Raw genomic sequence first — 13,115 nt, 5'->3', positions numbered from 1 at the left:
GTTTCATTTGTGTGCACCTTACATATGTGTGTGGAACAAAGCCCAATCTCAAGGTGATCTTGTTTTGTATTGTTCTGTACACTTAAAATTGCCTAATATTTATGAATGGTAATTTTTAAAAAAAACAAGAAAACACCTCATATACAAAGTGATCTTATTTTAGACAAAAACAGAAGTTTGGCTTTTTACCTGTAAATTTGCTTTTGTGAATCTGAAATTTAGCGATTAAAATGAAAAGATTTGTAATATATAGCAGGTAATTAAATTTTTCCCCCAAAATAATATGAAATGTTGACCAATATAAGGCTATTAACTTCTTTTATACAGTCTATGCTATTAACCCATTACTTATTTTGAATGCCTGAGTCGACGTGCTGCATTCTAGACACCCGGGAAAACCGATACTCAGCATTAAGCGCCAAACTAATGACTTTTACTTTCATGCTAAAACAAATTTTAGACTGTCAAACGACTATTTAATAGCCTTAATGGTGATCTGTTACGGTCACTATACACGCGTTTATTCATGAGTCTCGGTTGTTATCACGGGTCGTTAAACTGTTACCAAATTACACAATCAGGGCGCTTAATTCCTCCCAGTACATCCAGAAATACTTTTTCTACCAGTGACGTTAAATGCAGAGGGTTTTGGATCACCTATACACCAACACATCCTTCTGTGGTGTTATGTGAGAACACATTCATTTTTGATGTAAACAGCACATAATAGGCCGGTGAGCAATAATTTCAAAACGGAAGTGCAACATTTTTCATGTCCCTGAACGCACCATTCAGGCTGAGCCACGTTTCCCATGATGCACTACGGAAATACCCGGCGCGGAGGTTCAAAACTATGGCTGAAGATTCAAATATAATAAAGCTAACAAATCTGAATTCAATTAAACTACCAACAAATACGGACACGGGAAGTACGTCCACGGTTAACAACGGAGACAATGCGACAGAAAAACACGTCAACACAGCCGAAGAACCGAGTATGTCCTGTAATGTCTTAAAGTTACAGATTGTTTCCGACGACTCAAACAGACAAATCACCGGAAAACTCTCACCGCCGGCTGTAAACACTGGAGTACAGGTGAAGAATGACACTGAGCTGGAAGATACCTCCGTTGAACATCGATTCAACTCCAACCAAACTATTGTGAACAGAGCTGAAGACAAAGAAAACACTGTCATGTCCTCTTCAATCTCCACGTCTGGTAAGGAACGGGTCCCCGTGTTTCCCAAAACCCCAAATCATCATAATCGTCATTATAATTATTATCATTATTATTAGTAGTAATAGTAATAGTAGTAGCAGTGGTGGTGTAGTAACGTTTCTGAGATTGAGCAATGTAAAGATGACAGCTTGTTAAAGTATTGACACCTTCGTTTCATTTTGATTGTGGGAAACACACTCACAAATAAATGCATAGGATATACTGTATTTAATATAGGCCTACACCAATATATATATATATATATATCAATCTTAATGCTGTGTTAATGTTAGCTGTTATTTGGACAACTTGTATGTTGATGCATTGGCAACATTCATGCCATTAAAACTCTTTAGATTGAAATTAATTGAACAAATTGCAGAACCTTTAAAGTTGTTGGATACAGTCAAGTTCACATGTTGACAGTGTGTGTTACAATCCAATTATTTATTCAGCAAGAGGTGTGGTATTCTGAGTCAGCACGGGTGGAGTAACTACAGTAAGTGTATTTACTCTAGTATTGAACTTTTGACGTGCTTACATTGAGTATGTCCATGTTGTGCTATTTCATAGTGTCTGCTCCACTTTAGCTACAGCTGAAACAAATAGTTTGATTCATTACTCTATTGACAATTAATCAGAAACTATTGATGATGATAATGATCGATTCATCGTTTTTAGTCATTTATGCATAAAAAAAAAACACCAACCATCCTCTGTATTTGCTGCTTTTCTGTTTTATGTAATTGTAAACTGATTGTCTTTGTGTTTGGGACTAATCATCAGACTGTTGTTTGTTTGTTTGTTTGTTTGTTTGATTTACTATTTTCCAGTTTCTTTCAGAAAATATGAGATCAACAAATCAGATTCCTTGTCTATATGAAACTATCTAGCTGTATATAGAGCAGTGAACATTAGCCACACATTGAACAGTGAAAATCGTTATAATCCAGTAATCTGTATAACCATGTAACATTCTTTTTTTTTTTGCTGATAATAGTTGTGTTAGGTTTTGAATGCAGGACTTTTACCTCTGACTACTTGCTGTGAATACTTAAACAAGGGGAGTGTTTCCTCTACCATTGTCAGACAGAAGCTGTGCAAATTGGACAATGGCTTTATTAGAAAACTGCTCATGCTAGATTTCGTTAACATTTAACAAGCTAAAATTGAGCCAGACAAGTCTATTGCTCACCCTAATTACATTATTCTGTTCCTTGTTTGGACAGAAATCACCCAAGAAGAGGACGCTTCAGGTCAGAAGAGTTTGCAACATTCCAGTTTGACTGCTAGTAAACAACATAGTAACACCGAGGACAATGATGCTGAGGTAATGAGAAAAGTGCAGGAGGAAGGCTGTGTCGACGTGGTCCTCCCTGGCACTGTAACGCAGGAAGGCTGCTGCCGTTTCGTCAGCGAAATCCTCAAGTGTATTCTGTATCAGAGACAGCAGCTACCTATGACGTATGACCAGCTGGTGTACTCCCAGAAGAAACAACAAGCAACAATGCAGGTTAGTATCAAAAATGATGGTAGCGCACATCAAATGATTTATAAATGTTTTTGAGACTGAGTTAAGAGAGTGTTGTTTTACCTTTTTAGGATAAAGATGTAGTGAGCCGGAGGCCAGGGCAATCTGTAGACATGGGCTTGCGCAAGTGTCAGCAGACCCTCCAGGAGTTAGAGGAGGTGCTGCAGCAGCTGGAGGTGCTATTTTCTCTTAGCAGAGTGCCCCGTGTTCTACTGCTAATGGGTGGCTCCCTCGTCCTCCCCAAAGAGCTGTACGAGATCAACATGGAGGCACTGATACTGGCCAGCGGAGATCAATGTCTTCGGGTATCATCGTGCTTAAGGCAACTCTTCCGCACTCTTTTTGTTGCTGACCTTTTGTCTGACACCAGACCTGTTCGTTTAATGCCCACCACAGTCTTAGTGCTGGCTCACAGGGATTGTGGTGTAGGCTGGTTCCGCCCTAAACTACAATTTAAAGTGCCAACTCGTGTAAAGAACCAAATTATTGCTCTGTCTACTGATCCCAGCATCTGTACGGAAACAAGTGCAGAGGGGTCAGACTGGCAAGATTATGTGTGGTTTCAGGCGCCCATGACTATTAAGGGCTTTAGTAACTGACCCTAAAAGGGGAGTATGTTTTCTGAAATTGGAGATGCTCTCTTTGTGGAGTCTGTATAATACATTTACATTTTAATGGTGGTTCAAGTGGATTTTGAACTTTAATTAAGCTGTATATATTTTAAAGGATGATGAGTTTAATTTTTTTTTCTACCTGTAATTAAAAGTACGTCATTTCAAACAATAGTGGGTTTATTGACACAATTATATCCTTTGTATAAGTCTTCTGAAATACTGACAAAATGTGTTCTGAAGAGACTTTGTTGGCATGTCTTGAAATCAGCTTGAGGACAATGTGTATTATTGTTTATATTTATACAGAATATTTTTGTTTCGTATAGTGTATCTCTAATTTTCAAGGACCTTTTTAACAGAACAACACATATAACATTGGTGCAATATCATTTTAATGAGCATAACTTGAAAAGTATAATGTGATGTATTGCTTTGTGATGCTTTCTTTAAACCAATCCTCAGACACATTGACGTGCCAGTATCATCTGTGTATGTTTACATTCATTAAAACCTGGATATGATTTCAACAGTTCTGCAGTTTTCTACACAGATCAAGCAATGAGGCATTATAGTGTTAGAAACAATTTACTTACAAGGATGTGTGTATGGGTCTCATTTGGAATGATAAAAATCGAACACAACAGCAATAATAAAGAACAGATGTACCATAATAATTACATTGGTCTGAGTGCATCAACGGGTTCAGAACTTCTCCACCTTTTTAACAAACTGGACAATATCGTTGGCCAGCAGCTGGGGCTCCTCAAAGGCAGCAAAGTGACCCCCTTTTGGCATGAGAGTGTAGGAGTAGATGTTTTGAAACCTAGTTTTTGTCCACGTATAAGGGACATGCATCAGCTCCCCAGGGAAGGCGGCCATTCCAGTGGGCACAAATATCCTAACCCTAAAGCAAAAACAAAGGATATTAATAAGCATACTTAACAAAATAGTAAAGTCATCATTTAAACAGTTTCAGGGCTTTATGAGCTATGAGCTACATACTTCGAGTCCAATCTGTTTTCAATATTAGTCTTCAAGTTCTCTTTGTAGAAGCGCATGGAGGAAACTATGGAGCCTGTAGTCCAGTAGATCATGACATTCGTCAAGAGGTCGTCAAGGCTGAATTTTCTGTACAAACAAACCCAATTATTATTCATAGAAAGCAACAATCATAAACTTTGTTGAATATATCACCAAATAATCAAAACATGCACCCTCATGTACCTCTCCAGCCCACCATCTTCCAGGTCTCTGTTCTTCAGATCGGTCCATGTGGAGAACTTCTCCAGAATGTAGGCAGCCAAGCCCACAGGGGAGTCATTCACTCCACAGCCTGTTAACACAACGTAAGCTATATTAGGAGCTAAAATACTTGTGTACTGAGATCACATAATACGAGGAGCAGTTAGCCTTCCAACCTACGTTTGTCTTTTGACTTGTGAACAGAGTCAATGGTGATCATCAGTGAAGCTGTTTGCTTGTGTTCTCACCTACAGTGTCAGGTTTAGTGGCCTGAATGTGGAGGTAGCCTGTTTCCCTCAGGATTTCCCAGACATTCTTCTCAAAGAAAGGAAACAATCGGCGGACATCTTCTTTACTGAAGCCCACCAAGAAGGGCAGATAAGGACCAATCAGGAGGGACAGCAATACCTTGAACCCGTTTCTATGACCAAGCATGTTTAAGTGGAGACCTTTGACACACCTGGAAGATAGAGTACAAAAATGAACAATTTGACCTAAGATTAAAGGTTTAATCATTGTGACCTGTGTCAGTATAGCTATAAATGCTAGATTTAATCATGTTTGTGTTTTTTTTTAAGTATCCTTAATCCAGGAATTTGTAGTATTAGCATTTATTTTTTTGGTTAATTGTACACTCTGTAGCCTGAAAGCACTGTTTCACAATTTTGCAAAGAATGACTCCCTTTAAAAAGTAGATGGGTGGTGAAAATTCCATTGCAGTGAAAACATATCACATGTCTTCTGGAGAGGCTTGTTTTGCTGACTGTCTTACTGAGGTTTCATCTGTGCCATATTGACGGTGATGAGGGAGCCCCAGTCACCTCCCTGCAGATAGAACTGGGAGAACCCTAAACGCTCCATCAGTGTCAGGAATACTCTGGAAGCGGCAAGACTGTTAAATCCTGAACAAGAGAGATACAGTAAAAGCACATCTGTAAATATCTCCTGCTTAAACTGAAATATAAAATGATTATTACAATCATCCACCTTGTTTATGAGGGGCTTCTGAGAAACCGTAGCCAGGTATAGATGGGCATATGACCTCAAACACAACACCATCCTGGTTCTCAGTGAGAAGTGGCAGAATCCTGTAGAACTCAAAGAAAGAGCCGGGCCAGCCGTGAACAAGCATAAGAGGCAGAACTGTCTGATTCTCACGATGTGGTGGCCGTACATGGATGAAATGTACGTCCAGTCCTGTATAAGATCATTGTTGAGAAAAGAAAAAAAGGTGTGTGTGTTTAACTTTGGGTCAAAAGAGATTTAGAGATTACAAAAGAAGTTTTACAACATTCAGAACAAGAATTGTGAGGAGGATGATTGTGCATATTCTCACTAGTGACTCACTAGCATACAGCATATTGTTTTTCCTGATATGTTTTGACTTGTCACAAGGGAGCCTGTATATTTCCATTGTTTGATTACTTGTGTATGACTAAAAAAGGATAAGATTTAATAAAAGTAAAAACATTTGTTTCTTAGCAAAACGTAAGGAAAAGTTAACCTAATGTTAAAACATGTTAGATGTGCCATTTTAAGAGTTTACAACATATTTTGATGATTATCTGGATTATTTTTGGATCATTGTGATATTAATTGTTCACATTATATGTGAGTTGAGTACCTTCAATTTTGGTTTTGAAGTGGGGATATTTGTTAAGCACTGCCACCTGCTTTTTCCAGTCAAACTGATGTCTCCAATAGGAAACCACTTTCTTGAGATAAGTGGAGTTGAATCCATACTGAAAGCCACTATCTTCTAAGGGATCAGTGTAGCGGGTTTTGTCGATTCGCTCATGGAGGTCCTGTTGAATGGGGACATTGCTGATTACGTCACATAAACATGTAATTAAAGGCTTATTGTGTCTCCTTAACTGTGATGAAAATGTTGAACAGCAACCAAAAAAAACTACCTTAATATCTTCATCTGAGGTTCGCACTTCAAAGGCATAGATTTTATCATCCTCTGACAGTGGCTTCTCCCCTGCACCCCACCATCCCTCACCAAGAGGAATACTTTTAACCTCTCTTCTTTTGTGCACTATGTATGCCAGTGCCCCCCCTGCTGCCACAGCTGTTCCTATCAGAAGCCTCTGATGGACAAAGTCCAAGTCCAGGAAAGCTTCCCTGCAGGTGGCAGGGACCAAACTCGTTACATTAAATTACACATTAAATTAGAGCAGACTATTTGTGGTAAAATACATTTTTAAAAATTAAAACAAAACAAAACAAAACTACTTACTTCAAAACCTGCAGTTTTTGCATTGTACTTTTCCCAAGGTAAACGCCCCAGGTGATCTTCTATGATAAGCACTAGGACAGAGGTCAATAATTATGAATCTTCCACACGGTTTACATACAGAGAGTGGTGTTTACAGTACACTAAAATGCAACCACCAAGCGAAAAACAATACGTTGTTTGACTTATTTAAAATACAAACTGGGAAAGCAGTGTTTCCAAGTTCCCAAATGGCAGACGTATAAACCAGCCTTCAGTCACTGACTCTTTAGGGGGAGGCGGGGTTTGAGTTGCAGAGATCGTTGATTGGCTGCGCGATGCGCCACTCACTGCGCACAAGCTCAGCCCTGACGTCGGTAGTTATATAAGAGGGAGTTGTTGTCTTGTTTTGCAGCCCGAAAATCAGAACAAAGATGATGTGGAAGCTCGTTTTTCCTGCCCTTGCGGCGGTCTTCACCCTCGGCTCAGCTGCACTGATCGGGGGACCGAGAGACATCGATGTAAATGACTCCGGTGTGCAAAATGCTCTCAACTTCGCCGTCGTCCAACACAACAGAGGCACCAACGATATGTTTGTTAGCCAAGTGGCAGAGGTGATCAAGGCTCAGAGTCAGGTTAGTAACGTCTGGTTTCAACTTGTCAATGTCTACTCCAAGTTTCTTATTTTAAAGTCGGACACTGTGGGCCTCCTCACAAAACAAACCTTAAAGGCGGCCCAAACAACGCTTGGTTTCCTGGTTTAATCGAGCCCAGTTCCTGAACGCCTCATACTAATGCTATTTGATCCCATTAGCAACAATAATAATTCAGCTAGGACATCTTAATATTAGTGTTTGGCGTCGTTTTAGCCTACGCCAGTTAAATCAAAAGGTCTGTCCGAAGGCATTTATTTGTTTCTGACTCTGGGAAAGTGGGAAAAATAGTCAAATTCCCCACAACTCTTCAGCCAAATCACACTTAAACTGTACATGATCTCCTCTTTGATGATTCATTTCACTTTTCACCCCAATTATTGAGCCTCCCCCTATCATGATTGGGTTGAGACATGACGAGATTGTAGTAACCTGAAATCTGCAGCAGGCCTGCTACAGTTTTTTTTTTATAAAGGATTGATCTGTATTAACATGTCTCACCCAATTCTCTTTTTACAGGTGGTTGCTGGCATTAAGTATATCATAACTGTGAGAATGGGAAGGACCGACTGCAGAAAGGACAGTGGGAATCAACAGTGCACCATCCACCAAGGGAATGAGAAGGCTCGGGTAAAAGTCCTTTTCATTTTTGCCAGTGGGACTCACTAAATGCAATGTTAAAATAGTGTACAGTAGACTTGCACTTGAAATGTAACAGTCAACTGCACTGAGACACTTCCTTGCTTTAAACCACTGGGCTTTGTTTGTGTACCCATAGAGAGAAGTTATAATTAGACAGGCTGAGGCAAGAGGAATCAGCCACCAACCTGAACCACTACCATAATCCCCAAATACCTTAAAACCACTGCCTTTTTTTAGTCAAATGAAATATCATGATCATATGTTTTCATATCAAAAATGAACAGCCTTTTTTTTTTTTCTTTGACAATGTTATAACCTCAAAGACTCAATACTAAATGCAGTTGTATTTGAGATGTATAATGTGTATACTGAACGTCTTTTTTTATTTTTTTCCTCAGTTGTACCAGTGCACCTTCACAGTGTGGAGCCGCCCATGGCTTCGTGATGGCATCCAATTGCTGGATGAGAAATGTCAGTGATTGCTTTGTTTGCTGTTTGGATTAACTGCAAAAGAATGAAAGTTGCCACGTCCTGCTATGCTGAATGAAATAGTTCAAACTACGCTGTGCAGTTCATCAATGTAGAGAAAACTGTACATTAATTTTTCACAGGAAGTATTAGCACAAACTTCTTTTTTAATACTTAATCATTGAACCTTGCAACTAACAAATAACTCTGTACTGCATTTGAACTACATGCTGCTGTAAAAGTGAAATTAAATGACTTAAGCAGTGTGTCCATGTGTGATTGTAGTTGTTCAAACTTCCACCAATAAACATACTGTATACAGGTATAACATATATTTTGCTGTCCAGACCTCAGATCATTATTTTTGGGGTTGCGGGGGAAGTACAGAAAAGTTGTTCAGCAAAATTGTAGTTTTTATTTTTTTCAGATTTGTCATCTGACTGATTGTTAATGTTGTAAGAGGAAGGTAAAACTATTTCCTCATTTACTTTTTTTTAATACTTGGTTTGGCTCAAAGTGAATTTCCCTGCTGGGGATCTTTTTATGCTCAGTGTACACTACTGCCAGACTTTTCAATCAATCAATCTTTATTTGTATAGTGCCAAATCACAACAAAGTTATCTCAAGGCACTTTACACATAGAGCAGGTTCTAAACTGAACTCTTCAGGTTTTAACTTTAAAGAGACCCAACATTCCCACATGAGCAACAGTGGCGAGAAAAAACTCCCTTTTAACAGGAAGAAACCTCAGAACCAGACTCAGAGTGGGCGGCCATCTGCCTCGACCGGTTGGGGTTGAGAGGAGAGAAAGGAAGGATAGAGGTTAGAAGCACAATGAAAATCAACAATGAAGCTAGAAGGTCCGGGACTGGAATCCATCATCCGGACGTCTACAGTAGAAGCCAGTGCAGTGAAGCCAAGATGGGAGTAATATGATCTCTCTTTCTAGTTTTTGTCAGAACACGAGCAGCTGCATTATGGACCAGCTGGAGAGTCTTTAGAGACTTGTTAGGACAGCCTGATAATAATGAATTACAGTAGTCCAGCCTAGAAGTAACAAATGCACAAAATATACAAAATATAACCAGCAGACTGCAACAAAATGATACATATGCCATGATTATAAAGGAATAGAAGGAAGAAACAAATCTTACATTATCATACTTACAGTCCCACATTTTTTTGGATATATAATGACTTAATTGTATCATGCTTCTTTAGTCATATTGCTTCTAGTTTAATGGTTTAGTTTTATTTATTATATTTCAGATAAACTTGACGCAGAACTTTACAAATCCTTTAGGTTGTAATTGCTGACTCAGCAGCAGATCAGTTGTCTGTCATGTTTTAAGAGATGGCAGCGAATGGAAATCCAAGGGTGGCAACACAGTGTAAATATCTAGTTTGCTGCAAGTTGTTAGCTGTATTTCTTTCATTAATCAAACATTTATTTGGGCTAATTGTCACAAGACCTGCTGTGGTGAACAAACTTTAATTTAAATATTCCTTACCTCCCCTCCCATTATTTCATCAGCAGATAAACTCACAGTAGAAAAGTGTTTATTATAACCAGTTTGAAGCTAATATCACCTGGTAGCTGCAGTTGAAGTCGACCGTTATTCGCCAAACTGAGGTAAAGTCTTTGCCAATCACAGGTTTGTTATGTCACACAAATCACACTCAGCTGGATTGATTGACAGGCTTTACAGCTGCTAAACTGGCATGTTCACTGACAACCTGGAAATCGGAGTGACTACAATCAGTCTTTTTTTATCTTAAATTAACTTATAATATCTGAATACAGTAACACTCATAGCATAACATGAGAAAGAGGGAACATGTTGTGATACAAGAGTCAAGGGTGGACAAAAAAGCTGTCTCTTGGCAGACATTTTATGAGGTACAGCTGATGCCAGATTCCAGAGTGATGACTCTCTTTGTGGTCTTTGCATGCTACTCTGTGGCAATGCTGAATACCTTCCTCCAGCCACCTGCCCCTTATACCATTGCATTCCTCTATCTGAGTTTACCTCTTCTATTTGCAGTAATTATCTCCTCATTAGAGCAAATCAACTATCAGATTCCTCTATAATCCTGCAGGATTAGATACCATCTTGACAGGGACACCTTTGGGATTTAAATGACAGCAGTCTGCCTCTTGATCAGGGATGATGCATCAGGCTGTCCACACAAAGGAGCGCAACACACTAACAGCATCAATGGAAATCCAAGGTGACTTGCAGGTGATGTTAGCTGTAAAACTTTGAATAGTCAAATATGGGGTACGTCTTTATGCACAGGCAATGGTATCAAGGCCTGGAGCACATCTCAATCCGACTTTTACTACCACAGCATTACATAACGTTCAGGTACAGTACCCACCATGCTTTGATTTTTTCACTAAGGTTTGTTTCAGTCTGTAACAACTACACAAACACAATTTAATAAAATGAAATAAAATACAAATAATGATTTAAAAAAATATAGAAACGCTTTCCTTTTTTTCCTAGGATGGCGAAGTCATGACCTGCCCTATTCTGCCCCTGATTGGCTAGTCGGTTGGGTTGACCAGAGGAAGCGCAGGGCGGGTCATGACTTCGCCATCCTAGGCACAAAACTGTGAACGGCGATGGCTGTTAATGATTAGTGAAAGCTGAACTCTCGAAACCATGTGAGTGGAAAAAAGCAGTCTGAACCAACAGAAGAGATAAACTTCATTAGCAAGAAAGTTCCACTCCTAAAACATGAAGGTCCTGCATAAAGATGAGCTGCTGATCGCTGAACGAGTCCTGCTAAAACACCTACCCAAGAGTTTTAAGGTAGTCTAAAAGCTTTGACATACATTCCTCATTGAGTCAGCATAAGAAACACGGTGTTGTAAATGGGATTGTTTGTGTTTTCAGGTCTATGGCTACCTGTATGGTTTCAATAGGAACAAACCAACCACACTGGAGGTAGTTGTTGATACATGGCCTGATTTTAAGGTCATCATTTGCCGACCTGACCCCAAGGTGAGTTCACAACTAATGAGTCGGATACTTTAAAGCTTTATCAGGTTGTCTATTAAGTTAATCCCAGATGACTGCTACATTTTTGCATTTATTTCACAGAATAAGCTCGCTTCGGAGTTCAAGAAACAGGTGACCTACTATAGCATGGATGATCAGATTTTAAGGAAAATGCTGACAGAGGATAATGTAATTGACTGGAGCACTCATTTCCTAATTGCAGGTGAGTTCAGGGCACTGAAGATAAGGTGTCTAGTAAAAGTGCTTTTATATTCAGTCATGAATTGACTTCTTCTCAACACAGAGTTAGTTAATCATAGTTCCCTTTGGGGTAAAGACACTTTACATAATTTAAAATGATGATAAAAACACACTAGTTTTGAGGTATTTCAGCACATTTCCAGAGATAGGGTGCACATATGGAGAAGCTTCTGTCAAAGTGTTACAAAGAGAAATCACAGAATGGTTTTAACATGTGAATCCCTACAGGATTAGACTTTTCCCACGCCTCCATGCTCAAAGAGCTTTCCTCTGCCAGAGAGGTCAACAACAGAGTCTTTACTTTGGTGCATCTCATGTATATGCCAGACTGCAGCCATGTGCTTTCACCAGCTATTGACAGGTATAGTCAGATGATAACTTTTTTGTTGGAAGGCTGCATTTGTATCACTGCATCACACTTCAAGTATTTCTTTCAGCACTAAATTGACCTGTAATTTTAATCTTCTTTTTTACAGTGAGATGGAATCAAGGATTTCATCTCTTGACCTTTCCCATGTTGACTTGGTGAATAAAACATGGAAGTTTGGAGGGGATAAGCAAGGTTACCACTACATTAAACATTTCATCAGCAACTTTCCTTCATGCTGCATCACTGATGGCCAGGGTCAGCCGGTATCCTGGATTCTGATGTATGATTACTGTGCCTTGGGCCTATTGTACACCCTGCCAGAGCACAGAGGGAAAGGCTACGCCAAAGTGTTGGTCAGCACCATTGCCAAGATCCTGCATGCTCAGGGTTACCCAGTGTACTGCTACATAGAGCAGGACAACACAATCTCCCAGAAGTTTTTTAAAAACCTGGGCTTCATAGAGGATCCCTCATACAGGGCATCATGGTTTGAGTTCAACTTTTGATTTTGGAACCAGTGTGGCTTCTAACATTGTATTAATCCTATAGTTGAGCTGGTAGCATGTAAAAATAAATAACTTTAAACCAAGTTTAACGTTATGAATAATCTGCCATCAATTTCGAATAATATATTTTTTGGTAAAAGGCTACTCTGTTCAGTAATAAAGATTACATCCTATGAAATAATGCAGTTTTATTAAACAACTTAAGAAACAAGAAAAATGAATTGGTATTTGTATGCTCCTTTTTGCAAATAAATAACATTTGATAATTTAAACAGACACGTGTAGGCTACAGTTTTTGTCTCATTTAAATAACTGATGTCTCTTTTATCAAGGTCTAGGACATTTTCAGTCAAATTTAAATGTATGCAGATTCTAAAGGGTT

The 13,115-nt window shown here is 39.1% G+C and overlaps 4 protein-coding genes across 4 annotated transcripts; 3 read left to right on the top strand and 1 right to left on the bottom strand.

Moving 5' to 3' along the window:
- The first annotated feature begins 772 nt into the window (after nucleotides 1-772).
- On the top strand, nucleotides 773-3,350 carry mad2l1bp (MAD2L1 binding protein). Its single transcript, XM_053332641.1, has 3 exons — nucleotides 773-1,220; nucleotides 2,384-2,733; nucleotides 2,823-3,350. Exons 1-3 carry the CDS (start codon nucleotides 773-775, stop codon nucleotides 3,348-3,350), a joined length of 1,326 nt encoding a protein of 441 aa, XP_053188616.1.
- A 266-nt stretch (nucleotides 3,351-3,616) lies between these two features.
- Nucleotides 3,617-7,098, bottom strand: ephx5 (epoxide hydrolase 5). The gene is made up of 9 exons (XM_053332770.1): nucleotides 6,850-7,098; nucleotides 6,521-6,734; nucleotides 6,232-6,412; nucleotides 5,595-5,804; nucleotides 5,380-5,509; nucleotides 4,856-5,067; nucleotides 4,590-4,698; nucleotides 4,368-4,493; nucleotides 3,617-4,269 (listed from the first exon to the last, which is right to left on the bottom strand). Exons 1-9 carry the CDS (start codon nucleotides 6,870-6,872, stop codon nucleotides 4,068-4,070), a joined length of 1,407 nt encoding a protein of 468 aa, XP_053188745.1. The 5' UTR covers nucleotides 6,873-7,098; the 3' UTR covers nucleotides 3,617-4,067.
- A 93-nt stretch (nucleotides 7,099-7,191) lies between these two features.
- On the top strand, nucleotides 7,192-8,854 carry cst3 (cystatin C (amyloid angiopathy and cerebral hemorrhage)). Its single transcript, XM_053332771.1, has 3 exons — nucleotides 7,192-7,460; nucleotides 7,998-8,108; nucleotides 8,519-8,854. The coding sequence occupies exons 1-3, from the start codon at nucleotides 7,260-7,262 to the stop codon at nucleotides 8,597-8,599; spliced, it is 393 nt and encodes a 130-aa protein (XP_053188746.1). The 5' UTR covers nucleotides 7,192-7,259; the 3' UTR covers nucleotides 8,600-8,854.
- Nucleotides 8,855-11,271: 2,417 nt separating this feature from the next.
- si:dkey-76k16.5 (uncharacterized protein LOC566887 homolog) lies at nucleotides 11,272-12,836 on the top strand. Its single transcript, XM_053333276.1, has 5 exons — nucleotides 11,272-11,407; nucleotides 11,492-11,599; nucleotides 11,699-11,819; nucleotides 12,086-12,218; nucleotides 12,334-12,836. The coding sequence occupies exons 1-5, from the start codon at nucleotides 11,333-11,335 to the stop codon at nucleotides 12,731-12,733; spliced, it is 837 nt and encodes a 278-aa protein (XP_053189251.1). The 5' UTR covers nucleotides 11,272-11,332; the 3' UTR covers nucleotides 12,734-12,836.
- The last annotated feature ends 279 nt before the right edge of the window (nucleotides 12,837-13,115 follow it).

The sequence above is a fragment of the Scomber japonicus genome, chromosome 14 (assembly GCF_027409825.1).
Source record: "Scomber japonicus isolate fScoJap1 chromosome 14, fScoJap1.pri, whole genome shotgun sequence".
NCBI lineage: Eukaryota > Metazoa > Chordata > Actinopteri > Scombriformes > Scombridae > Scomber > Scomber japonicus.
The sequence above is the reverse complement of the archived record's forward strand: the minus strand, read 5'-3'. Positions and strand labels throughout refer to the sequence as shown.

Bases quoted from the DNA above. Each gene is read 5' to 3' on its own strand.
- mad2l1bp (XM_053332641.1), top strand. From the start codon at position 773: ATGTCCCTGAACGCACCATTCAGGCTGAGCCACGTTTCCCATGATGCA. The intron at 1,221-2,383 runs GTAAGGAACGGG...ACATTTAACAAG, and splicing joins CTCTTCAATCTCCACGTCTG to CTAAAATTGAGCCAGACAAG. The intron at 2,734-2,822 runs GTTAGTATCAAA...TTACCTTTTTAG, and splicing joins AACAACAAGCAACAATGCAG to GATAAAGATGTAGTGAGCCG.
- ephx5 (XM_053332770.1), bottom strand. From the start codon at position 6,872: ATGCAAAAACTGCAGGTTTTGAA. The intron at 6,413-6,520 runs GTAGTTTTTTTT...CCCATTCAACAG, and splicing joins CCTCAGATGAAGATATTAAG to GACCTCCATGAGCGAATCGA. The intron at 4,270-4,367 runs GTATGTAGCTCA...TTTTTGCTTTAG, and splicing joins GAAAACAGATTGGACTCGAA to GGTTAGGATATTTGTGCCCA.
- cst3 (XM_053332771.1), top strand. From the start codon at position 7,260: ATGATGTGGAAGCTCGTTTTTCCTGCCCTTGCGGCGGTCTTCACCCTC. The intron at 7,461-7,997 runs GTTAGTAACGTC...CTCTTTTTACAG, and splicing joins TGATCAAGGCTCAGAGTCAG to GTGGTTGCTGGCATTAAGTA. The intron at 8,109-8,518 runs GTAAAAGTCCTT...TTTTTTCCTCAG, and splicing joins AAGGGAATGAGAAGGCTCGG to TTGTACCAGTGCACCTTCAC.
- si:dkey-76k16.5 (XM_053333276.1), top strand. From the start codon at position 11,333: ATGAAGGTCCTGCATAAAGATGAGCTGCTGATCGCTGAACGAGTCCTG. The intron at 11,408-11,491 runs GTAGTCTAAAAG...TTGTGTTTTCAG, and splicing joins ACCTACCCAAGAGTTTTAAG to GTCTATGGCTACCTGTATGG. The intron at 11,820-12,085 runs GTGAGTTCAGGG...GAATCCCTACAG, and splicing joins CACTCATTTCCTAATTGCAG to GATTAGACTTTTCCCACGCC.